General features: G+C 41.8%; 1 protein-coding gene across 1 annotated transcript in view; it reads right to left on the minus strand.

The window, feature by feature from the left end:
* Positions 1-24,760: 24,760 nt before the first annotated feature.
* Positions 24,761-27,773, minus strand: part of JAG2 (jagged canonical Notch ligand 2) — a 96,329-nt gene continuing 93,316 nt past the window's right edge. The window contains exon 26 of the mRNA XM_073349842.1: positions 24,761-27,035. Coding sequence (XP_073205943.1) covers positions 26,560-27,035 — 476 coding nt within the window. The 3' untranslated portion in view covers positions 24,761-26,559. The remainder of the gene's footprint in view (positions 27,036-27,773) is intronic.

Consider the following 27,773-nt stretch of genomic DNA (forward strand, 5'->3'; position numbering starts at 1 on the left):
CTCTAGCTAGGTCCACATCAGGCTAGAGACTGTGGACTTGCAACCACTACAAGCCAGAGTTGCTGCTTGTCCCCTGTTTAGCTTCCTCCTCCTGTTTCTATATCCCAGACCCAGGGTGGGGAAGGGCTCCTTGATTGCATCCAGGCTATTGTGAGCTCCAGACTGTTTCTTAAAGGCAGGGCCAGCTCTATGATTTTTGCCGCCCCAAGCAAAAAATTTTTGGCCACCCCGCTTTTTTTTCATGCTGGTGCCTAGAGCTGGCCCTGCTTAAAGGGATAGGACACCCCACCACAGGCCCTGCTGCAAAACCAACTCTGTGCTGCTGCCACTGCCAGTTCAATCTGGGCCTGTCCAGTCCCCCACAATCACTGTGGGCCCAGATCAGAGTCTCCAGGTGGGAAACTCTAAGCGAAAAGCACAAAACACTTAGGGTCTCTGCGGACTGAGGAGCTCACTGGACTGTTAATTTTGATTTTCAATAAAATTTGGAACACTGGGGAAGTTCCAAAAGTCTTGAAGAAATGTGCCAATATTTAAAAAGGATAAATGGGATGACCCAGGTAATTACAGGCCTGTCAGTCTGACACCAGTCCCGGGCAAGGTAATGGGGAGGCTAATATTGAACTTGATTAACAGAGAATGAATGGAGGATAATGTAATTAATGCCAATCAACATAGTTTTATGGAAAATACATCCTGTCATACCATCTTGATTTTTTTTGATGAGATTACAATTTTGGCCGATAAAGGTAGCAGTGTTGATGTAATCTCTTTAGACTTCTGTAAAGCATTTGACTTGGTACCACATGATATTCTGATTAAAAAACTAGACTATAAAATTAACATGGCACACATTAGATGGATAAAAGCTGGCTAACAGACAGGTCTCAAAATGTCATTTTAAATAGGAAATCATCATTGAACAGGTGAGTTTCTAGTTTTTGGCCCTACCTTATTTAACATTTTTATTAACAACCTGGAAGAAAACATAAAATCAATCATCACACATAGAGAGTCACTTTATCTTGCACAATTCCTCTGCCCTTTTACCAGTACAGTCACAGTAACAATCAGAATGTAGACAAATTCCAGATAAAGCAACACCACACTGAATACAGAACTCTAGGTAAGCAACTTTATAATTCATGTAAATGAGGCTGGCCCTAGCTAGCTTTACACCTGTAGCGGGAGCAGAGAGAGTTTTATCCCTCTAATCCTTCTAACTCTGGGGTTTGCACCACAGAGGCCAAGAGTAATTACAGTGTATACTATTTTGCCATGATTTAGCTTCTAATTCAGCAGTCCCTCCCTACTCAGCAAAGCACATTCAGCTTTTGACAAGTGCTTAATTCCCATATGCTTAAAGCTCAGCATGTGCCTAAGTGTTTTGCTGACTAGGGATGGACTTAAGCACACATGTAACTGCTTTGCTGAACTGGGGCCTGAAAGCCTTGTGAACAATCCAGTTTTCATCTTGGGCAGTGTTTCCCTCCAGTTTAAAACCCTCCCCCAAGGGCATTCTAACTGCTGCACATTTAATTAATTAAGTCTGCTCTCTTCTCACCTTCTAAGTCTACGTCCTTCCTTCTGTGCACAGAGACATGCAAAACTCAGGTTGTCACCATCTCATAACATTCTTTTCTACAGGATAGTCAAACATGTCCTGTCTGGCCTAGCCCTGGTATCACGGGTGGAATTGTTCTCTGGAATGCTAACGAGCATGTCCAGAATCAGCACAAGGCCCCTGAGCTGTTTCACTGCCCCCATGTTGTGTTTTTGTCTCCCTTATCAAACATTATCATCTCCCACAGCAGTTGAGTACACAGTCAGGCTGTGTGTTCATACAGGCTTGTTGGTTCTTCTAAAATCTGTTTGTTCTTTTCTCACTTCCTTTCTCTGATTTAATCTTCTAGAGAAGCTGGGCTTTGGAACAGGACCCTGGTTACAAGCTGCTGGAACAGCCAGGTACTTTTATGAGATCCAGTTCAGAGTTTTTCCCTTTCTCCTGTTGAGACACTTAGGTACTTGTCCTGAGATGACAGCTGGAATCAAAGGTGGTGCTTTCCCAGTACCTTTTGGGAGAGGATTGCCTCAGCAATGTGTGGTTGGTTCTTTTAATTAAATTCACCCCATGGCACACAACATATCTCATGTCTTTTTCACTGCTCAAGGATAAACTTCCCCAGCTCAGGGAATTTTGCGTGGGAAGCAAACCGGATTTTTGATGCTTAGTACCAGGAATGTACGTTATCTAAGAGCCACAAAAATGATTCAAGGGCTGGGAAAAAAAGCCTTACAGTGAGAGACTGAAGGCGATCAATCTGCTTAGTTTATCAAAGAGAAGATTGAGTGGTGAGTTGATTTGTACAAGTACCTTAACGGGGAGAAAAATACCAGCTACTAAAGGGGTCTTTAACCTAGCAGAGAAAGGCATGAGAAGCAACAGTGGATGGAAGTTAACACAAGACAAATTAGAAATAAGGCACAAGTTTTTAACAGTGAGGACGATTAGCCATTGGAACAAACTACCAAGGGAAGTGGTGGATTCACCAAGTCTTGACATTTTCAGATGAAGACAGGATGCATTTCTGGCAGATGTGTTAGTGAAAAATTAGTTATTGGATTAAACAGTGTGAAATTCAATGGCCTGAAATTCAGATGAGCTAATGGTCCCTTCTGGCCTTAAATAAGTAAATAAAAATCTATGAATCTCTGGTTCTTGCTATTTATCCATGAGGATCAAGATGTATTTGGACTCCCCAGGGAAAGGCCTGAATTTTAGTTAGCTTGCAGACAGAAATGAAGTGGGATATGTTTATTTAAATCACCTGAACCTTTCTACGTCTATGTGAGCAGATCTCTCCTTATGCTTCACTGAATGGTGTTGAGTTACCAAATACAGAAAGTGGTTCCTCAAGTGCTGACCAGTTTCCATCAAGGCATGTGTTGGGAGGGCTGTTTACAGCCATAAGTGGCCTGGCACTGGTGAAATTGTGATCATTTGTTTGTTAGGTTGCTGCTGTCGGTCAGAGTGCTTGACCTTGCCCACCTCCCAGGATCTTCAAAGCCTGCTCAGCCTGGCTTTGGACTTCCATCATAATTGTGCAAACACTCCTGCGGCCCAGAGTCCATCTGAAGGCCCAAGGAGCAAACAAGCCACCTCCTCACGGAGGGATCAGAGTGGAAGGAAAGGAATTGCATTCCACCAGGCTGCTGCTTTCCAAAACCTGAAAGGGGGTTAGAAGTTGCCAAGCAGTCTGTTTTGGGCTCAAGAGAATCACCTACCCACATGGGACTAAATCAAATCCAAACAGACAATTGCATTTCACTGGAGCATTTCGCTGAAGCTGGTACAGGTTCACTCTGTCTCTCAGATCCAGAGGAGGGCTGTTGACTTACCAATCAACTAAGCAGTTTTGGTTTCCCAAACCCATCAGAACACAAGGCACAGGGGCTTCTGTCAAACTGCCACAAGCAATAGGAACCCAGCAAGCCCATCAACCCCCAGTACCTGCTCAATAACCAATCAATTCAAAGCCATTATGGGAGGGAGGGAGGGAGACTTCCATTTTTGAAATTTTTTCCGTGATAGTTTAGTATCGCCTGATTGAAGGACAACTTCACCACCGCAGCAGAAAGTCCCCAGCACCAGCTCTGCATTCCCCCCAGCAAGATCAAGCCTTATCTTTCATTTCATACAGTTTGAATGAAGTACAGGAGCCTCTGAACAAAAGCTCACGAGACAGATTACGTCTAATAGTCATTGCCCTGTGTTGGGGTGGTATGAAGCCAAATCATTGGGAATTCCAAGCTAGAGAGAGTACACACTTGCAGCCCCCCACACCCCAATGTGTGTGCTTGAAAATTCAGAAGTGGAGGAGGACAGGCCCACCGACTGGAGGTGGGGGGGACAAAGGGGGCCGGGCAATTTAAAAGGGCCTGGGGGCCCCCAGCCACTGCCACAGTAGCGGTGGCAGCTGGGAGCCCCAGGCCCTTTTAAATCACCTGGGCGTGCCGCAGGGTGGTACCAGCAGAGGCAGCTGGGCAGGCATTTGGAAGCTCTGGCCGTGCCGGAAAAGTGCTCCCAGCAGCAGCTTGCTGAGCACCAGCCTGTACAGGCGCAGCACCCCAAATGTCAGGCGGACCTTTCTAGGGGGCCCATTGACTGTTCTGCCCTGGGCAGAGCCGTCCCTAGGGTATGGCAAATCGGGGCGTCTGCTCCAGGCCCCGCAGGCAGGCACGATTGGCCAGCACAGTTGGTCCCAGAAGTGACTGATTCATCACTTCCACCCTGAGCCCAGCACCCTCCTAGGGACAGCACTGCCCTGGAATTACTGTCGTCGGGCCTGGAGGAGGATATGGCTGAAATGAACTTCTTCCTCCCATTTGTCCCAGGAAGCATATATCCTATTAAAGAAAAAGCAAAACAAAGAAACACGGGTACCTGACATATTAATGCAACTGATCTCAGAGCTTAGCCAGTTCCTTTGATTGCATTTTTCAAGACACTAGGGTTCCAAATTGATATCAGCAATGAGAATTCACATTTTCCCCTTACAAAGAGAAATTCAGCATTTGTTTGCGGTGATTCCTGCCCATCCCAAACACCAGGTCATGGCCTGAGCTTCCCTAAGAATGGTCTGGGGTCCTCAGTAGCCTCTCAGGCCCTAAAACATCCCCCTGGTCCCATCTCCGTCATCCTCAACATGCTGGTGTATGCAGAGAGTGCCACTGAGCGATGCACTGAGCTGCTCCTGGAGGTCACAGCCCCATTAGCTCCCTCCCAGACCTGTCCCTTTCCAAATCCTCTTGCTATCTGGAGCGGGATGATGCTAGCTTCCAGGAAACCCAGGCTCAGAGAGGAGGGGACAGCCCTGGACCCTCAGTGCAGCACGATGTCTGCAGCTCAGGATTAGCATCTTATTTATTCCTATTTATTTACAGAAATGTGCCGATTATGCTAATTTGATGGACAGAATTAAACAAGTGGACTCCACCAGATTAATTACTGAACCTCACCACAGCAAAAACATGGCCCTCAAGAACAGAGCTAGAAGTAAATTTAGCAGCTGTTGAAATCGGATCACAACAGCTTCCATGGGCAAAGCATCTCTGGAGACAATTTTCTTCCACTAGACTTAACTGCCAGGCATGTTCTCTGGAAACTGCCTGGCCTCCATCCTACAAAAGGACTGGGGCGTGTGCTAAACTTCACTCACTCTGAGCACATCACTTGATGTCACTGGAATGTCTCACAGGACATAAAGCTAAGCAATGTGTGCAAATGTCTGCAGGCTCAGGGCCCTAGCGAGCCTCCCACGGAATATATAGCAATAGGAAAGCTAGTATAGTGCTGCAGATATTTATGTACAACAACAGATGATGGTATGTAAAACCCATCTAAACCTCTTAGAGCAACCAGAGCAGCATTATCACAATGAAAATGTAGGGAAGGCAGAGCCCGCACATCGTAACAGAGAAGCAAAATGCTTTTATATGCGCTTACAAAACCCATGGAGCGTTTTCTTTCCAGACCTGCACTCGAAAGCAGCCCAAGTGGAGCACAATTTTTATCACCCCCAAAACGACGATTCTCTTTCTATTTTTAAATCTAACTTCATCACAATAGCACCAATATTTCTCTCTTAACTCCCAGGCATATTTACAGGGAGCAGGATATGCTGCCGGGTATCTCTGCTGCCACACGATTCGTGTTATTTTTCAGTTCCTCTCTCCTGGGTTGATCTTGGCAACAGATCATAAAGCATGTGAAGCTCAACATAAACTGAAGCCATTGTTACTCAGTCTCCCAGTCCTCCACTCTGGAACATTTCCCCAAGCACCTTCAGCTGAATTGTTACTTTGTCCCCCAGAGTCTATTATTCTATTTCTACTTAACTATTTACTTGGCCTCCGCGGAGGAGCCAAAACAAAATGCTTCCTCTTTCTCTGCTTCATTTACACAGCGCTTTACAAAGAGTCTAGGTGACAGGGCATTAAACAGTCACATCGCAGGGGTGGTGTAATGTCACATGCTTCAAGCTGACAGAAAGGGGTGGTATAAAAACATGGAGATATTTAGAAGAACCCCCCAAAATTGCATTTGTCATGCGGAAAAAGACACAAGGGCAAATCTGGTGAGATCCCTGCAGGGGAGCATGTTTAGGGGCTACTTAGCCTTCTGCACTACTAATGGACGATAGATGGTTTGGAATAGACACAGTCACATATGGTGGGTTCCTAGCGTTTTTGTTTTTAAGATGGCAGCAGAAATGGGGCTATTTATGCACAGAAACAAGCAGACAATTGCTCAACCATCAGCTGTGGTCAGCATCCTATGAATGCAGCTGATGTTGGGGGGTGGTTGACTTTCTGGAATCCTGGGGCCAGTTCATCCTGAACGTAGCTTAGGGCAGCTCCAGGGCTGGTCTAAACCACCTGGCAGACTCTAGCCCCAAGACGTTATTCAGCAGACTTCAGCAGGGCTTCCCTGAGTGCAGCAGTGTTCCAGCCAGGACACCACCCCTCTGGGAACTCCCACCTACGCAGGAGAGGAAGGGTAGCGGGGACAGGACACTATGCTTGTGCTACAGCTTCTGAGGACAGCACTACACCCAGTCTTGCTTCCAGCTGGAGCTGTAACTGGACTGGCGCAGAGCTCAGCCGACGGTTGAATTCCACCTTTGCTGTGACTCCTCTTCCCACGGGAAAGGGGCTTTATGTTTAAACTGTCTTTAGAGGCAGTAGTTTGTAAGGCACTGTCTGCTTTAACTTTACTTACTCTTCCTGAGCTCTCACAGTCGGGCTCGTGACATTGTAGATGAAAGTCTCCAAGATGCACGTGCAGAAACGGATAATAAATGGAACTCAATGGGAGTTTTACCATCAACGTCAATGAGAACAGAATCGGCCCCTACATCAGTTGGCAACCCTCCTTATCAACGTGTATTTGCATCTCCTTCTGGTGCTGTTTTTCAAGGGCTATTCATGGGACAGAGCTGTAGAAAACAAACACTGTTCCTTTCTTCACTCACTGCCACCCTGTTATCTACTGCAGAGTGTTACTCCAAACCCCTCTCTCTCTAGAGAAAGGAAATGCACTGGAGATGGAAATAGTACAGAAGATACAACAACATACTCAACATTATTGTTGAAAGCTCTTACAGAAGATTAGGCTTCCTGACAGCATCTCTAATAATTAGCAGCGTTAGGAAAGCAAAACAAGATTGAGGGGCAGATTTTTCTCATTGACACTGCTGTAAATCCAAAATAATCTCTTCAAAAGAGTTGGTAGGGGAGTAAAGGATCCTAAGAGGTGAACCTTGACAATCAAATGTAATAAATTACAAGTAGTTATAGTGGAAGAGATAACGGCCGTTCTCTAAACATAAGCCCACATGGGAAGATCACTGCCAAAATCACACACTGTATCCCCCTTGTAGAACTGACACTGGAGTTAAGGTTTCCAAATCTCCTGTTACTATCAAAGTACATTTGGGTTTAGATGCAAATGTTCAATATCCATTAAGATTTGAAAAGCAGCAGAGAAAAATAGCCAAACATACAAGCACTTAAGTTTGATTACGGTAGGCAGCTTTTGGTTAGTGTCCTATATGGAAAAACCTGCTGTCATAATTCAAAGTAATATATCCATTAAGGTTCTCATTCACAGGGCCGGATTTTCAGTCAGCGTAAACCAGCCTAACATCACTGAGCTCAACAGAGCTACACTGATTTATCAGATCTGGGCCCTCATATCTGGAATTCCAGTAGGTTAATTCATTTTCCCAGAGAGCAAGGTTTGTCTCGTCACCTCGGGGTAGTTTGGAGTTTCACGCCTTTAATTTGGTAATCTGATGGAGAAAGGATCCGGTGGAATCTGAAAATTTATCGCAAGAATCTCAGGTATATATGTGAAGAAGAAAATGAATTACAACTACTGCAACATCTAGGAGGAGATTTCTACCATGAGCCCCACTAAAAATCTAGGCAATGTTGTTTTTTACAGCTATAATTACTCCTAATTTTGATCTTCTGAAATATATACATTTAAACATCAAGTAAATAATAAACCTACAATTAACCTAGCAAAATAGAACTGGGTTTAGGTCACATTTGAAAATCAATTTTGTAAAAACATCCAAACTTGTAAAAAAATTCAAATCAAACTTTAAATCAATTGTTTCTTTCTAACAGAGCTGCGATGACTATGAAAGACTGCCTAGGAAAAGGCAGAGCAATAACCCTCTTTAGAGATATTATCCAATGACTTTGAAGAAGTTAAAGGAATAATCCAAACTAGAACTCACAGGGCACATACTGCGCATGCATTCACTGGGACAGCAGTGAAGGGAGAGAACTGTAGGGTTTGATTCTCATCTCCACACTAAGGCACTATGTTGATTTGCTCTCCCTCCCCCCCTTTAAGGTCCCTTTATATGGCCAGAGCAGTGTAGAGACTCAGATCTATAGAAGTTTATGGTGGACAGTACAACCTGAAATAGAGTTGAATTCCCCTTCTCTAGACATCTGCATACATATGCTGGGGACAGCCATACATTTACACTGTATTAGTTACAATTGCTACTAGCAGTGGATAATGCCTTTAGGTTACTGTCTGCAGCAGGGCTTACCTAATCTGGTTTCCCTTGCCTCAGATGTCCTTTTCCCCCAGTAAATCAAACTCCATATTGCAGACGTTTTTACTATACCTCTCTCCTGGTGAGCATCTGGCTTGTTAACAGAAGAACATTTAAGTAACAGCATATTTCCTACTGGATCCCAGTCCTTGGTGCAAGGTTTTTAGTCCTCCCCCAGCTGAGGGCCTGGTGCCTAATCACATGGTTTCCTCCCAACAAGCCTGGATCCTAGTCACAGGATTCCTTCCATCACCTGACCGCTAGTCTGAGAGGTAAACTAGTTACAGGTGAGGCTGAATGCATGACTCCCTTAAAAGCTAGCTGACCTATGACACTGGCTGTTACAGGCCAGTAAGCCTAACTTTAGTACCAGGCAAACTGGCTGAAACTAACGTAAAGAACAGAATTATCAGAAACAGATGAACACGATTTGTTGGGGAAGATTCAACATGACTTTAGTAAAAGGAAATCATGCCTCACCAATCTACTAGACTTCTTTGAACAGGTCAGCAAGCATGTGGACAAGGGTGATCCAGTGGCTATAGTGTACTTAGACTTACAGAAAGCCTGTGGCAGGGTCCCTCACCAAAGCAAAGGAAGCAGTCCTGGGATAAGAGGGAAGGTCCTCTGATTGATCAATAACTGGTTAGAAGTTAGGAAACAAAGGGTAGGAAAAAAGGGTCAGTTTACACAGTAGAGTGATGTAAATAGCAAAGTCCCCCAGTTATCTGTACTGGAACCTGGGCTGTTCATAAATCATCTTGAAAAAGGGTAAACAGTGAGGTGGCAAAGTCTGCTGACGATACAGAATTATTCAAGATAGTTAAGTTCAAAAAAGGCTGCAAAAAGAGTTACAAAGGGATCTCACAAAACTGGGTGACTGGGCAACAAAATGGCAGATAAAATTCAATGTTGATAAATGCAAAGTAGTACACACTGGAAAACATAATCCCAACTGTACACACACAATGATGGGGCCTAAATTAGCTGTTAGATCTCAAGAAAGATCTTGGTATCCTCATGGATAGTTCTCTGAAAACATATGCTCAGTGTGCAGCAGCAGTCAAGAAAGTGAACAATGTTAGGAACCATTAGGAAAGGGATAGATAAAACAGAAAATTTCATAATACCACTATGTAAATCCATGGTATGCCCACAACTTGAATAATGCATGCCGTTCTGGTCGTCCCATCTCAAAAGACACATTAGAATTGGAAGAAGTTCAGAAAAGGGTACATAGGTGCCGACTTCCCCGGGGAGTGGGGTGCTTTACCCCCCCCACAAGGTCCCTCCCCCACTCCACATCTTCCCCCTAGCCCTCACCCCTTCCCTGCCCCCACTCCACCCCTTCTCCCAAGCCCCTACCTCTTTCCCTGAGTGCGCCGTGTCCCCACTCCTCCCAGAGCTGACCTGAATGCTATGAAACAGCTCTTCACGGTAGGCAGGAGGCGCTGTGGGGAGAGGGAGGAGTGATCAGCGGGGCTGCCAGTGTGGGAGGGGCTTTGGGGGGCAGAAGGGAGAGTAGGTAGCTTGGCTGCCGGTGGGTGCAAAGCACCTGCTAATTTTTCTCCCTGGGTGCTCCAGCCCTGGAGCGCCCAGAGAGTCGGCACCTATGGTAGGGCAACAAAAATGACTTGGGGTATGGAACAGCTTCCATCTGAGGAGAAATTAAAAGGATTGGCACTGCTCAGCTTAGAAAAGAGGTGATGAAGGAAGGATATGACAGAGCTCTATAAAGTCATAAGGCATGTGGAAAAAAATGAATAAGGAAGTATTATTTACCTCTTTACATAACACAAAAACCAGGGGTCACCTGATGAAATTAATAGGCAGCAGGTTTAAAACCAACAAAGTCAACACAAACAGAGTCAACCTGTGGAACTCATTGTGAAGGCCAAAAGCATAACTGGATTAAAAAAGAATTACATAAATTCATGGAGGATAGGTCCATCAATGGTCAGATGGTCAGGGACACAACCTGTTAGCTGAGCTTAACATGCAGTTGAAGAACAAGTATTCAGAATGGAGAACAAATTGAATCCTAATCCCTTTCATACATTTTAAAACACAGAAGAACAGGAGAGCCAAAGCTTCAATCCATACAGTTTACAGTCCAGAATATAAAAAGAATTAAGAACAGCCAAACCAGATCAGAGCGGTGATTCAGCTAATCCAGTACTCTCTGTCCAAATCAGACTCATGCACCATCTAGGCCAGATGTTTCTTAGAGAAATGCAAGAAATTCTGCAGAAACAGTTACGAAATAGCTAGTCCAAGGGGAAACTTACTTCCTAACCTATTTTCGATATAGGTTGGCTTATACCCTGAAGTATGAGAGAGTTTTGTAACCCTTCCAAAACTCATGTGTAAACATGGTGTGTTAGAATTCTTGCTATTATAGCTCTGGCTGTTCATATAAGCTCCTTTTTTGAATCCCATTCTTGGTAAAGATTCTACTTAATATCAAATGTCTATCAAGCACATGAACTAAAACATCTGAGGAGCAGACAGTCTAGGCAATTCAGTAAGTATCAGCCAGGAGATAGCAAAAACAAAAACAAGAAGCTGGAAAAAAGTCAAAGTCTGGTCAGAAAATACAGGACTATTTCAACCAAACTTTGCAGCCTTAATGCTATATTGTCTCTAAAGAGAAATCCACGATGCAAGAGCAGTAAAACTAGAGCACACCAGGAAACCTCTAAGTGGTGTCAATGTAATCAGGCTGCAAACACAGTATACCACGAAACGGAAATAACCTTGAATGTCTGCTGGTATTTTTCGCTGGAAAGCAACAACAGGATATGATAAAGGGACAAAAGTATGGAGTTGGCTGCCAGCACTTACCTAGCTCCATAAATTACGTACTGCTACACCACATACTGAAAGGAGCAGGAAGAGAGGAGAATAGTCTTTTTATGGCATTCTCCTGCATGTGGTGCTTTTAAAGGCACTATTCTAGGAGTGATGTCAGTTTTGGCCAATCAGCATTGGCTTATATTGTGAGGTCATAAGCAACGGGATATTTACTCCAGGAATAGCTACATTGGTGGACCAGATCTTTGCTTCTTTAGGCACTCAGAATGCCCATAAGGTGTTTTGCAGGTGGAAGGAACGGGCCACTAAATGGCCTCACTCGTTCGAGAGATTTGGCTAAATGCTTGACGTCAGACTCCACAAAATCCTGAACTTAAGCTAAACAAATGTTGCCAGCTGAATTCTGTTTATTTTTAGCAGGGTTATTAATTCTTGTTTCTAATGAGCAATTAAAAATGACTGGAGATGAGCCTGAACCAGACCTCTGGAAAATCAAAACTCTCCATGTTTTGGAAGAGTTTGCACAGGGATCCTAGTTTAGCAACATATGCCCAATACTAAGAGTAGCGCAAAAGCCAACATAACGTATATTTTCAAAACCAAATACCTACATTTAGGCAGCTACTTCGAAGCCACCTGACATTTAGAAGGGTGGGCACCCCTGTATTTCATTGAAGTCAATGGGCGCATAAGGTGCTCAGCTCCTTTGGCAAACAGGCTACTTATTTAAGTGCCTACAGATGTAGATACCTAAATTTAGTCACCCGAACTTGAAAATGTTGGCCATATATTATGTCTGCTTCATTGACTGGTGTTTGTATCTGGCTGCGCCTCTTCATGCTCAGATGCCCTTAGAAGGCATTGGATCTTGGAACACACTAACTGTGTGCTGTCACTCATCAAAAGGTTTTTATCCATGGTGACATGGTGCAAAGTAGATTCTCCTCCTCACTTTTTTAAAGGATATCGCTGCACTTGAGATAACCTCCCGGGCTTATCTGTACTGAAAGTAATGTCATCAGGCTGTCAGAACACCTCCCTCAAATCAGCTGAGTTGGTGTCATCTTATGTATTGGGTGTGTAAGGAATGCCTAAATGTGTGAGGTTTGTCATTTTACAGCTGTTCAATGGGGCCCTTTCAAGGGAGAGTTTGGCTTCATATCTGCCTTCAGAAGCAATCAGCAATCCAAGCAAAACTAAAGAGGCAGACACACTGCACTTCAAAGTGTGTGGACAAGGCAGGATCTAGGTACACCAAGCCTATTCTGTCATTTGTCTCCAAGTATTTGCCCGTTCTCCAAGCGAGAAGGGATCGTCCATCTCCTCTCAGCTTTTCATTTGCTCCCAATTACTTAAATGTTCAAATGCAGCACTGAAAACATCTCCATAGTATTTAGACTATAAAAAAATAAAAATTAAAAATATTAACCTGCAGATAGCAGATCCTGTGAGTTTTCCATTTCTGTCTCCTTTCCAGAATCTGTGGCTTGAATCCTCCACGGTAATTCTAGCCTTGGTAATAAACGTGCCTGATGGACAAACAGCTCTGTGGCCGAGGCGTGCACCATTCAAACACAAACACATGCCTGCTGGACCATCTATTAGCCATCTGATCAGAGTTGAGTGCTCGCAACTACACAAGTCTTACATCCATCACCCAGTAATAGAGCAAGACCCTTCCTATAGTGGTGCCTACAGCTGGTCAAACTGTTCACAGAGTGCAATATATTCATGCATTGAAGCTTAATTTTTCCATCTGCAAATTGCCTGACTGAATTTTACAGACCATTCCCTTTCTGCAATTGTTTGAAGAACTGTTTCTGCCTACAACTTGTTCAGAAAGTGGCCACTGGTTCAGCCTTTGCTCTTTTTATTTTTTAAGGCAAATTATATGATTGGTCAGTTATAGGACATGTACTGTTTCCAATACCTGATAGGGTGAACATAATGTTAGGTTTCTGGTGTTTTTGTGCAAACTTATATGTGAAAAGTCCAACGGACAAATATCCCCACAGAAACAAGGGAGGCTACGAGAGTATGTCAGTGAGGAAACCCTCAGTGCTGTCTTGAATTGTTGGAGAATGCAGAGATAGCGCAGTTACAGGGGCCTCCAGAAAACCGCAGACAGATGGATGCTCAGATAGATTTCTGCAGCATTCACCCATCTCCAGGGGTCATTCGCATTGAAATCACCTCTATTTATCCATGTCAGGCTATCTTACACTCTAAAATGCTTTCCAGCTAAACTCAGGTTTAAAAGACCAAAAAGCTGCAGCGCTCACTCATTATGCTTTTAAAAGCCGTAAGAGAAGCTAGATTACATGGCATTGAGAGCCATAAATTTTTTGGCATCAATTATTTATTACTGATGACTAAGGAGCAGGAATGTTATTTGTTGACTTCAATCAGATCAGAACAGGAGAGCAACGCACGTCACTTGACTGGTAGGAGACGCGCCCAAATATTTTTCAGACAGATGTATGGGTTTTGCTATTCCTTGAGCTTATTGTTTTAAATTCACTTACAAGTAAAAACACAAACTCTTGTCAGAGTGCTCACAGTCAAAAATGTGTGGCTTATGCTAAGAGTCATATTGGGCAAATATACTACTACCAACATTGTAATGAACACATTTATATTCGAAAACACTGTAGCATGACGTCTTGTTTTAAAGTTGATCTACTAGGGAAGTGTCAAATATAAAGGGAAGGGTAACCACCTTTCTGTATACAGTGCTACAAAATCCCTCCTGACCAGAGGCAAAGTCCTTTTACCTGTAAAGGGTTAAGAAGCTCAGGTAACCTGGCTGGCACCTGACCCAAAATGACCAACGAGGGGACAAGATACTTTCAAATCTTGAGGGGGAGGGGAAAGACTTTTGTCTGTCTGTGTGATTCCTTTGCTGGGAACAGATCAAGGATGCAAGCCCTCCAACTCCTGTAAAGTTAGTGAGTAATCTAGCTAGAAAATGTGTTAGATTTTCTTTGTTTTGGCTTGTGAAATTTGCTGAGCTGGAGGAAATGTTATTCCTGTTTTTGTGTCTTTTTGTAACTTAAGGTTTTGCCTAGAGGGATTCTCTATGTTTTGAATCTGACTGCCTGTAAGATTATCTTCCATTCTGATCTTACAGAGTTGTTCTCTTACCTTTTTTTTCTTCTTCTAATAAAGTTCTGGTTTTTAAGAATCTGATTGGGTTTTTTGGGTCTTAAAAATCCAAGGCTGGTTCGTGCTCACCTTGTTTATTCTCAAGCCTCCCCAGGAAAGGGGGTGTAAGGGCTTGGGGGGATATTTTGGGGAAAATAGGAACTCCAAGTGGTCCTTTCCATGTTCTTCGTCTAAATCACTTGGTGGTGGCAGCATACTGTTCAAAGACAAGGTGAAATTTGTGCCTTGGGAAAGTTTTAACCTAAGCTCTTAAAAATAAGCTTGGGGGGTTTTCATGCGGGTCCCCACATCTGTACCCTAGAGTTCAGAGTGGGGAGGGAACCCTGACAGGAGGAAAGAGAGTCAGACTGATTAGGAATGCTTAAGCAGTAACTTAAAGTAATATGAAACTGAATTAGAAAGCAGCATATCAACTGTAATATTGAAGAAAATGGTTGAAAAAAATCAGTAGGCTGTAGAAATGGGAGGTTCAGCAATTTCTATACATCTCTTCGGTGTTCATGCGGCCGCCTCCCCATCTGAGCATCATTTCTACTCACAAAGCATCTGCGAAGTGGGACAGTGCTATTATCCTCAGCGTACAGCGCTACCAATCAGCTTGCCCAGGGTCACAAAGGAAGTCCATGGTAGAGCCAGGAATTAAACCCAGGTCTCTCCAGTCTCAGACTATGACCCTAACTACTGGACAGCCTTCCTTCCAAAGTCAAAACCCGTGGGGCACTTTACACGCTAGTCAATTAAACAAGAGAGGACAGTTTAAACCGGACCATTATCCTTGGATCATGAGGGGCAGATAGGCTGAAGTCTAGCAGTGTTCTGAATAAAACGAGTCTCTGATCAGAGAGTTAATCTGACCCTCAGACCACACCATCATCTCGACTCACACCTACATTCCTGAGCCTGGTCAAGTAACAAGGCCATTGTCAAAATTAGCACGTAAAAAGAAAAGGTTGTCCCAAAAATGCAAGTGAGCGGACAGCATATGTTTATGTGAGATGGTGAATGGTTCCCTCAAATTATCTAGCTCTGGACTGCAGTGAACTAGAAGAATTTAAACACTGATCCTAGACAACCTTTTGGCCAAAGGTTCTTTTGGAGTATCACCCATTTCTGCACATGGGAAGGGTTCCAAGGGCAGTTCCAATTTGGTCACTTTTCTCTCTCAAACAGGACTCAATCTGACTGTAGTGGGACCCTGAGCACTGCAGTTTTTTGGCTCCCCCTCTCCCAGGTCCTAAAGAGGTTTCAAAACACTCCTGTGTGGTATCAAAAGTGGTTGTTTTTTCCAGGCTGGCAAACAGCATGTGTTATGTAAGTTATGGAGAGCAATAAATCTGGCATGAACATGTGTCAGAGCCTGGAAATACCCTCAGCCATTCCCACGATCCAGAAAACTCCAAGGGAGGGAAGTTGGAATTATTTTCCTTTCTCCCCTGAGCATGGAGAAGCCAGACAAGAAGCCTATACATCATCATCCCTGCATTTACCCTCCTCCGTGCCCAGCTAGTGCTTCCCCTACCACTCCCACACCTCTAGCTGGCAGTAACCTGGTGGCTCCTTTCACTATGCCCCCAACCCTAGTCTGTACTTCTAGTCTCTTACCTGCTTCTCAATACTCACTGCACCAGGACCTTTATTTGGAAAAAAGTCCAAAATGGAGGACAGGCCATGGATAGGATGATTGACCTCTACGCTCACAAAGGGCTTTGTTAACTCCCAGTTGGAGCTAGGACTTGAGGAGAAGCTTCCCCAAGGCAAAACAGTGACACACTCAGCCTCCAGCCAGATGATCAGGCCTCCAATAGATCTTGGGTCCCGGTGTGCTGAATTCCACTCCTGGGAGGTAGAGGAAGAAGGGGGGAAAACCCTGGCCCATGTCATCCCCCCTCCCTGCTCATTCTGTTGTAATAAATGGCCAATCATAATAGATATACCTACCCAATAAATGCAACCCTAAAGAGATCCCTGCAACCTTGCAGAGTCTTATGCAACCACGGATGGGAATGTTCAGCACCAGATGGAATGGTGGCAATGTCTCACTAAAAGACAGAGCCAGCCTAGCTCGGTTTCAAAACACTACAAGGAGCACACTCACAGGAATTCCTCGCAAGAGCTATAGCCAAACTCTCATTGTGACATTGTGGCTCAGGAATGGTTTTCAGATCCCCATAGGGCAGACTCAAGACCCGCTCAGTATTTGCATGTTTCTCACACAGCACCATCTCCACTTGAAGGACACTGCAGAGACTTGAATTTCAGATGGGCTTGAGTGCCCATGGCTCCCATTCACTTTAAGAGGTGTATGTGCTCAGTACCTCTACGGGAAGAGAGGAAATTATATTGGGCCAGTAGGGCTCAAGTATGACCAGCAGTACCTGGGAGAGCATCACCTTATGCCAGTATTTTCTTCTTCAAAAAGTCTCAAAAAAAAAAATCAACCAGCTGAAAAAAGCAGGATATCACAGATCCCAGTAATAAGCAATAAGGTGGGTGTTTTATACACCAAGACCTTTACCCCTTACTTAGATCTGAACATTACCATACTTCCCATCTGAATCTGAAAGTCCTGAACTTATGAACCACTATTTATAATGCAGTAGCACCTACATCAAAAATTTCAACCCCCTCCCCCTCCAAAGTGGCTCCTGAGTATATTCAAAACCTGTCTCATCCAGCTCCAGATACCAAAAATCTGACAAGCCACAGTAGAGGGCCCTTTGAAGGCTTGGAAGGAACCATCTAACCGAAAACCTTTTGACCTCACTCCTGTGTGATATTTTAAAATTGTTTGGAGTAATTGCTGCTATAGCACCTTACAGCAGCTATCACACCATTTTGTATCAATGAGCAGGCTGGCTTTCATCCGGGTCAGTCATACCGGACAGCTTCTGAACTTGACACAACTTATCAGAGACGGATGCGAAAGGGGATTGACTATGGGAGCTGGGTTTGTTGATCTCTCAACTGCCTAACGATAGTCAACCATTGTGGACTCCCTGCCAAGATATTAATGTTAATGAAGAACCACCACTTCACAAAGCTAATACAGACCATACTGGAGAACAAAAGATTCTTCGTGAACTTTTGTGGAAAATGGAGCAGAAGACTATGACCGAAGAATTGCATCCCATGAGGAAGTGTCTTAGCACCTACATTAATTTATACAAATGAGCAGCCAAGCTACCCCAGCACAAGGACCTTTATCTGCACAGATGACCTGTGGGTCACCAGCCCGTGCAAGGAGTTTGGTGTACTACAGAGTACTCTGGTGAATGCACTTAACAGCCTAGACAAGTACTATTCAGCCAACTAACTGCATACGCACCCAGCAAAGATGCAAGTCAGTGCATTCCATCTCAAAAAACAAGAAGCCAAATGCTAACTCAACATCAGCTGGCTTGGGATGAAGTTTACTCACTCCATAAATCTCATGTACCTTGATGTGAGTCTCTGCCAGACACTCTTTTTGCGCTCACATAGAAAAAACTAAAGCCAAGGTTAGCATGCAAAGCATTCTCAGCAAGCTGGTTACATCAAAGTGGATAGCAGACCCATTCACTCCGATCAACAGGACTGGAACGTTGCTACTTCTCTGCTGAATATGTTTGTGCAGTGTGGGCATAACCCCCTCACACAGAGAATCTGGACCCTGTACTTTACATTGTCTGCTGCTATATTACAGGATACCTTAAGCCTAGCCATGTCAACAGCCTCTATATCCTTGCAGGCATTACTTCTCCTGACATGCGCCTGGAAGCTGAGCACATGAGACAATGTGCAGATCCAAGACTTCTTACTCTATGTGAGTTGACAGAGGACACAACAAAGTTTTCTGGCCACTGCTAGTCCCCTCATGTTGAACCCTTGTCTGTTTGGGTGACAGTTACAGCAAACAAGAGCAGGGAATGATCCTATAGCCGTGTGCTCCCGCTCCCGCCAGCCCAGCTCGTACCACCCAGTGCAGATCAGCTCTGCACTATATGGTATTGCCTTAAAATTGATGCCACACTGGAGCTGGCCAGTCTACAGATGCGATGATCAAGTGGGATGGAATCACTGGCCCCACTACCTTTTTCTGTAACAAAGATCCTCAAAATAGGAAACATCTCCCACTACGACAGTTGCTTGAGCACGAATGCACTTCTAGTGGCTTGGCGGCATGCAATGATCAGGCAATCACAAGTGCACAAATGTGGCAGGAAGCAGTATGAGCACATGACAAGCAGCAGCACCTAGCGAGAGCTTGACCAAGTCGGGACTCCATTGTGCTAAGCACTCTACAAAGCTGGAGTGAGCAATGGTCCCTGTCCCAACCCGCCTATGAGAATGATGGTAAGACAGAGCAGGTGGATAATGTAAATGAGCAGGCAGGGGATTGGAGGGAAGTAAGAGAGGGTAACAGAAATAACAGGGCATTTTATCATAGACCTGATGTGTGCTGTATTTGGAGTCATTCAGCAATCACAACGGTCACTTGAACTGGATTCACAAATTCTGGATTAACAAAAGTTGAGCTACAGACCCAAACGTTTGGGGTCGGGCTCAACTCTCTCCTATATAAACACATATATCAGAGATTACATCTGGGGAGGTTATGTTCATACGATAAACTAATTTAACATGCATCTTTGAATGCTTCACCTGTTCTGTCCCCTGCTGCCTTACCCCAGGATTCATTCCAACATTCCAACGACCAAGCAGCTTCAAACAGCTGCCTATTTTAAAGCCACACACACACACACAGTACATACATACAATTTGCTCCACATTACAGCTGTCTGAGGCCTGTAAGAGGCAAAATTGAGTCCTAGCTCAGGAATGGCTTTATGTATTGCACCTGTGCTAACTCACAGCCCTGCATAGGCTGTGAAGTGGAGATTATCAACTCCTACATATATGGTATATAAAGAACACCTGATGGTGTGGTGTGATATGAAAGTAAATTTTACTGGCACTTGTAGGAGGGGATCTGCATAACTCCCTTTTGGCTTTAGAATATATGAATAATGTAACCATCCAAAATTCATGCTGACAAAAAGTACTGCATATCTAAAGCTGTGTCCCCATACTCTCAATTATATCTATTTCCAGACAAAATTTACTTTAAAATGGAGTTAAGATTGAGAGTGCATATCAATAATTTAGGATAATACACAGAACAGGAATGTTGTAATTATCCCAAAATCAACACAACATGCCTAGATTTCTTTCAGGTATGGAAATTCATAGTTCAGACACTCAAACAATCTTAATTATTTCCTGTGGTGACACCAAACAACAACTATAAGATCATGATTTAGGTAGTATAGTATTGCACTTATAGTCCCATATTAGAATAAGTGGATTTTTAAAAAAAATCAAATGTTTTTTCTTCTCTCTGTAGGGCTTTCAGTTATGAAGAGTCATAGGAAAATAACTGCCGCTAATCCAAAACACAAAAGCCTTTCCAAACATAGCCTATGCAGAAACTTTCAGTGAGTTTTAACTGTAAGGGATGTTTGAAGAGGCTTTGTTATTCTGTTGCTAAGATCATTTGGGAGAAAAACTGTCCAATACCGAGTGGTAAATTTCTTAAAATGACCCAATCAACTTTTACCTCAAGCTAACTAAATTGCCGGAAAATTCTGTAAAAAAACCAAAAACAACCCAACCAACCAAAAAGTGTTCTTTACTCAAAGTAAGTACTCAAATTTTGTGGAGGATACACTATATTCTTCCTACATAAAGTACTTGAATCCCTGCTTTAGGTGTAAAACTCAACCTTAACTATGGAATGTATTATACGGTTATGGCAGGACTCTTCAGATGTCACTGTTAAATAACTTGCAAAATTGTGTAAGTGTGAAAAAACTGCTGCAGTTAGTTTTGTAATAGATTGTTTTGTGGGGAGCTGTTGCGAGGGGAGAGTTCTGTTTTAATCTGCCTAACTAGAGTCAACTTTTAGAGTAGAGTTGATCCTTTAGAGCCAGGCATTGGTGATTGCTTGCATGTCATTTGTGACTAGCTCTGTTCCAGGTCTGGTCTATATATTGTTTTATATACAAAGCTACACAAGAAAAGATCCTGAGTCTGTAACACAGATGTCTTTTCCAACAGGAAGCTGAGGTGTAAGGCCTTGACGTTTGTTACCATTTAGGAAGACAATACACACCCAACAATTTTCATATGGTCATACATACCCCATACTAAATGCCTGTTAGAGTACCCAGGGAAAGACAAAAGCAGAAGAGCAGATTTAAAAAGAAAATTGACAATGACTTATTACATTGAAAGAATTTTTTTTAAAATTTTTTGTAGAGTTAGGCACTGTATGTGTGGGTGGGTAAGTGAGGTAGTTGTAAAAGGTTATGTCAAATTTGTTATAGCCCTTCATACTATGTCCTGGTTTACCCCCTCTTAACTATCTTACTATCTGCTTCTTTATTCTGAGCCCTACAACAGTAAATAAAAATAAAGTTTAACAAGAACCTATGGATGTTTAGAAAGGTCTCGTATTTATTCTTAATGCTATTAAGTGATATCCAAAAATGATAATTCAAATTACACCTCACTTCTGCCAGTTCGCCTTTGAGAAGGGAGGGAAAGTAGAGTACAAGACTCCCTTCCTCCCAAAAAAACTCGGAACAAAACAAAAAAGGTCCATTAGATCACAACCAGCATCTATTTTACTATTAGTTTTGACTGTCTGGGTAGTTTGAAGCAGCTTTGTTACTCTACAGCAACCACAGGAAAGAGAGACACTTTCTCTCCGTGGTCACCCACTATTTATTAGGATCATTCTATGGACCCTTACTTTGGGCAATTAGCAGTCAAGGGTGTAAAGGAGAAAGCTCCCGCTGTTTGTAGGGATTCTATGCTGCCCCTCCAAGAGGTACATAAATATATAAATAATAAGTCTGCCTCGGGGCCCAATGCCATGAGCTATGCAGTCTAGTTACTCTCCCCGGGTACTGGGAAATACCCTTCCATAAATTCCATGCAGTTCATTAATGTAATAGAGGCATCATCAAGTTATTTTTCTACAATCAACTTTTCACTCAGGCACAATTTGAACTCAAAGGGGTTAATTAACTGGCCCGTTGAAGAACAAAAAACAAAACAGCGGACGGCAAAGGGCCAGAAGAACCACAAGCAACACAACTTGGTAAGGTGTTACAGGTCAGTAGCGCACTGGAGCATAAAAGTGAAATTACTTTCAGAAAACCCCAAAAGGGGAGGTGTACAAGGTTTCTTTGTGAATATACTTGAAAGGCTACATATTAAAAGTCATGCAGTACAAAATTCCTTCTTGCACAGATAGGTCACTGACCAGACTAAAACATGATCACTGAGCGGTTTTATCGAAAATAATGTAATGTTGGCATAATGTTCAAAAAATATCTATTAGTAGCAAGCACACTGGTGGCACATTGGAGAAATTTATGGGAAAGATTAAAATGCAAGGAAACAGTACAGATGACAGACAGGGGTTTAGAAGGAGAGGGGGGAAAAGAGATGCAATTAAAAAACAAGCAAACCTTAAAAGTGACTGAGCCTTTATATTTGACATTTGTTTTAGGGTTAATAAAGATTAAAAGCTATCCCACTCTCCTCTTTAAAGGCAATTCTCAAAAATACCTCCTTTTCCTTCCTTTCTGTCCAGGTGCCTCATTCCAAGTAATTTGTCTTGTCACCACATGCAAGTACCATGGAACAATGCCATTTATGCAGTAGGGAATCCATCCAGTATAGCATGGAAACCAAGATCATGCAATCTTGTTTTGCTGCATGATTTCAGAAGTATACCCAAGTGGGAGTGCTCCTTGAACGAGATGGATAACAACACCAATAGTCTACATTGAACATTTTACTGTGACACCCTAGATATATTGGGGTGGGTGTGTATTGGCCCTTTGAAGAAAATACAGAGTGAAGCTTTTCTAAGTATAGGAAAGGTCAGATATTTCAATTGATATTAAATCGCTATCACCCTTTACAGTCTCATTTATAAACAACCTACAAGACACTAGGTTAATACTTGTTTTGTGGAATATGGGAAGCGATCTTGTAATTCTTTATAATCATTTGCTTATGCACATAAAATGCACTAGTTTTTTGGCACAGATATGTTTTCACTTTGGAATGTGTAAGGGTAACCCCTTCCCTTATGAAGCGATTCAAAAACACTAGCAACTTTTACCTCTGGTAAGCACAATAGCTGTTTGAAGATTTGCATTTCAAATGCAGTGTTTTATATTGCTTAGTGATCTCAAACATTGTTTAAATTACTTGGTATGTGACATTATTTAAATAAGCAAAATTAGCTTTACAAATACCATTTGTTAAGACCCAACTCCAAGCTCTTTGGTGGATAGCAAAAGCCATATAAAAATACAACCTGTAATTTTTCATTCTGCTGCAGCTGTAAAAGTCTTTGCAATTGTTTGTGTTTGGACATCAGTCATCCAAAACAGCCAGTAGGAACATCCCATCAATATCAGCACTAACTTCTAATACCAAAGTCTTTCCCCTGCCCTCTGCAGCAGGTAGCCACAAACATCGGTAGGAGTTCCCAAAGGCAATAGGCTGAGTTTCTGCATCTTGAAAAGATATTTTCTTCTCTGACAGTCATAAGCAGCTAGTGCTGATCCACTACTGATGTGGAGTGGGGATATCTTCTAGCAAATAAGAAATCCTGGAAAAACCAAGATTGGCTTTAGGAAGTCATAAGGGGAGTGATGTCTCTTCACTATAGCTTTGGATGTTTTTTGTGGAACCAAATTTATTGTATGGTTCATGTACTCCCCTGCAGGAATCAGGCTTATCAGCCTAAAGTAAAAGCAGATAATTCCCGAAGTATTTCAGAAACAGCTCTAGTTTAAGTCAAGCAATATTAGTTCTTCAGTGAAAATGTATGTATTAACTGGATGAAGAGTGAAAGATGAACTTTCAGGCTATATAGTGTCCAGTGCCCCGGTTCTCCCAGAAATATTAGTCTGTCAGTAGAGGAACTATTTACAGTAGAACCTCAGAGTTACAAATACTTCAGGAATGGAGGTTGTTTGTAACTCTGAAATGTTCATAACTGAACAAAACGTTGTGGCTGTTTTCAAAAGTTTACAACTGAACATTGATTTAATACAACTTTGAAGCTTTACTGTGCAGAAGAAGAATGCGGCTTTCCATTTTTTTTTTTTAGTAGTTTACATTTAACAATACTGTACTTTTTTTTTTATTATGTCTTTGCTGCTGCCAGATTGTGTACTTCCAGGTCCAAATGAGGTGTGCAGTTGACTGGTCAGTTCATAACTCTGAGGTTCTACTGTAGTATGTTAGAGGCATCATAGGTTTGCATTAATCAAGTAAGTCCCACTATATTTAAGCCATGTAAGTTACTACAATTGGCAAGGATACAGTTGTACCTAAAGCAGACCATATACTAATATGGTGTCGAGTACAAGGACTGGACAGCTGCAGAGAGGTGGAGGTCTGTTTAGGAGAGTAGCTTTTTTTCGTCCTTTAAAAAAGTTTTACACTCACTGCAAGTACTTAAATCACGCTGTAGGATGTTTTAGAGTCTCCCATCTTCAACTGATGAAGCAGGGGAATATAGCAGTAGAAAGGCTACTGTTTACATTAGCCAACAGTTGAGGCTGGAGCCCCTCCATATGGTGCTCAGTTCTAATAGGTAACGTATCAGCTAAAAGCACTCTTAGTGCTCCTGAAATAGAGATGGTGAAGGAAAAAGTCTGGAATTTGATCTGGAAGCTAAAGGTGGATACAATAGTGCCACCAGGTTCAATTTCTAGAGCTAGTTGTCATGTTGAACAGTAAAGTATTCCATTTTGATGGAGCATCAAGGCAGCCAATCAGATAGCACAAGATACTGCTACCATTTTCCCTTAAGTGTGCGGATGTTCAGAGGAAGCCAGTTACACAGGGCTATAGGAACCACCCACAGCTAAAGCAGCACTTTGGTTCCTCGTTAATCTCACCTCCCAATGGACTCAAATTTGAAAGTGCTGCTGCAGAAGCAAAGTAAAATGGATTTCTTGAAATAGCAACTGAACCCACTACTCTGCCCTTCAAAGTAGGATGATGTTGTTCAGCAGAATCATAGGCGTATAGAATGCATTTTGAAAGCAAACACAGTTTAAAATGTATTACACACAATGAGGGAATCATTTTATTAGATTATGGAAGACAGCAGCATTTACAGTACAAAAAGTTACAAGGGTAGCAGAAAGTATTTTTGGTTTAAATACTTAGGATTATACTGGGGAACATGTGAAGGATAGTACCCTTTCTAAAGCTACCTCCTAAACCAGGATATCAAAATAAGTTTTGAATATTTAGCACAAAGTAAAAAAAGTTACAACAAACATTGTTATAAAATGCTTTAATAAATAGTTTTCTTCTGAAAGTTATTTAAGAACATGTCAAACAAAGTGTACTAAACAGAAGATCCTGCAAAACAATTCCTGCGTTCATGTATAAAATAATTGGTTTCAAAACATTCATGTTTACATTGTTCATTGGCCAGGGTTTATACTTTTAGATAAACATCCGCTCTTCTCACTGGTAGGATAACTAAGTGTATGCAGGGTTATGTTTTTCCAGTAATTAAAATAAACGTATAGTTTGCCCAGTTATAGCAATAAAGCTTTTAAAAAGTCAAAAACAAAATGCACAAGCCTTCCATTACGAACAACCATTTCTCGAGGTACTCCATCTTCTGACTTTGCCAACCGTTTTCTTAGAGCAATAGATGAATAAGCACAACAGAAACAAGAATGAGGAAAATATTGTTCCCTTCATTAGGCCTGTATTTAAATGCAAAAAATATGCAATACCACATGTAATTAACATTCACAAAAGAAAAATGCCTTGCTATGTTGTACTGTACAGTATATGCACCCTCTACTGTTCTTGAGATGGGAAGAACTTGGGTAAAACAAACGTTTCTGGACCTATTTACACGTAAAATGGTTGTGTTCCAATGTAAATACAAATGACCAACAGATTCCTAACATTGATTGTATTAACTAACATCATCTTCTTATCTGGACATAATACAAAAAAGTTTTATAAACTGCCATAAAACCTCCCTTTTGGCAACATAAATTAAAAGGAATGACGTAAAAAAAAGACCAAAATATTTTAAGTTATTAAATCAAATATACAGAGTGATTCATTTAATATATACATATTTACAAAAAAAGCATTTTCACAATTACAAAATAAACCATGTCAGTTCTCACAATTTAACTATATCGGTGTGGCAGTCTTTGACAGTTGCTATAGAAAAAGTTTAATCTCAAGGCACTTGTCACATGCTTCAATACTGCAATTCTAAAGTAATTAAAACAAAAATAAAAAGGCCACTTTTAAACCACAGTTGAAAGATCTCTATAATTTCTGTTCCTGTTACAAAGTGTGTAAGGCAAATTTGAAAAAACTTACAGAAGCTACTAACGTAACAAGTGCAGTGAGCTGCCATTAATAGAGATTTGAAGTCAAGAAACAGTTTAAGTTCACACAATTTCCTCAACCAGGAGGTTTTAAAGCCACCATTAAATTAGAGCAAGTAATAAAAAGAAATACATTCTGTAAACAGTGTACAGTCTCTTGTAATAAACTTTACACATATATTGAAAATACAACCTCTCTTCTCTGCCATACAGCGAGTGTATTACAAGTAAACTTTACAAAAATAGCAACTATCAAAGATTACTTTTTTTTTTCATCTGACAGTCATTGAATAATTTATACAAGGCTAAAGAAACAAAATAAACTTTTTTTTTAATTTTATTGTTTTTTATTTAATTTTTTTTTTTTTACGCAAAATAAAGAAACTATGAACATTTGACTCCAATATTTTAGTCCTTGATGCAAAGTGGAGATGTCAATTTCCCCCTCCCCATTAAGTGTAGGCACAGTACGCCTATGTTCTGAATACAGGTTAGCCTCTACCGCCTTCAAAGTTTGATGCATTCACATTTTTTACAGATCTGTTGTCCATTTTGTTTATATGATGGGATTTCTTTACCGGACTGCTCTCTGATGTGTCAGATGCCTTTGCTGACAAAGGCATTGAGAGTTTGTTTGTGAGGAATTTGTCCATTTCTAAGACTTCTCTTTCCTCCTCCTCCTCCTCCTCTTCCTCATATTCTACATATTCCTCCACTGCATCACAAGTTCTTTTTTGAGGAGATATAAAATTTTTGCATTCATAACGAATGTCTTTGTTACTGTAAGGTTTGTCTATAGGATTTCTTATGGGATTTAAAGGTGCCCATTGGTTGTTGGTACTCTCCTCTCTATGTGGGCGATTTCTCTCTCGCTCTTTTCTTCTCTTTCGAGTCCACCACACACAGATGATTATACAAGTCAGCCACACAATACTAAAAACTACACAAAGTATTGGAACCAGATAATCTAGGGGACAAACCAAAACAGAAAGCCTGGTTACTGAAACTAGTTAGACAACACTGAGCATCTGCAATAAGAAATATCCATACATATGCTGCAGGTATATCCTCTCAGAATCCTTTTGGAAAGGATGGAATTGCCACAAAATATTAAGTTAATTTTCTGCTTGAAACTCTAGTCCTTTTGACTGGAAAAAACGGTTCCTGAGAAATATGATGGCAGAAAATCAGAGGAGATTTCTATTCTACTGGACATTGCTACATGAGTATACACCAGTGGTATGAAACACCATTAGAACTACATTGATTAGTTGATATCTGGATTGACTTTCTTCCAGTTACCTTTCAGGAAGTAAAGTTACATAGGAACTATGTATTCATGGCTTCTCTCTCTTTATTGCATGTCTTTATGCGATCTTATGTACTACTGATGATACAGCTATTTTCTACTAAGTGTAGCTATCCAAATACTTCTGCATATAGATAAAGCACTCTCTGTATACCTTCACTTGAGTTAATGGAAACTATATTCCTTTCAAATGTGTCATATGGTTTTTTTTAAACTTACTTCGTTTAATACCCTGAACACTGATCATGTAAATTTAAAAATATTACATCTAGCACTCTTAGAAGTAAAACTAACAAGCAGAAAAAAGTACAAGTTAGTTATTGACATTTGCTGTGACTGCATTCCGTCAGTGCAAACGTATTACCCTTTCTGCATATCACACTACAAGGTAACAGT

The sequence above is a fragment of the Lepidochelys kempii genome, chromosome 6 (genome assembly GCF_965140285.1).
Source record: "Lepidochelys kempii isolate rLepKem1 chromosome 6, rLepKem1.hap1, whole genome shotgun sequence".
In the NCBI taxonomy this organism is placed as follows: domain Eukaryota; kingdom Metazoa; phylum Chordata; order Testudines; family Cheloniidae; genus Lepidochelys; species Lepidochelys kempii.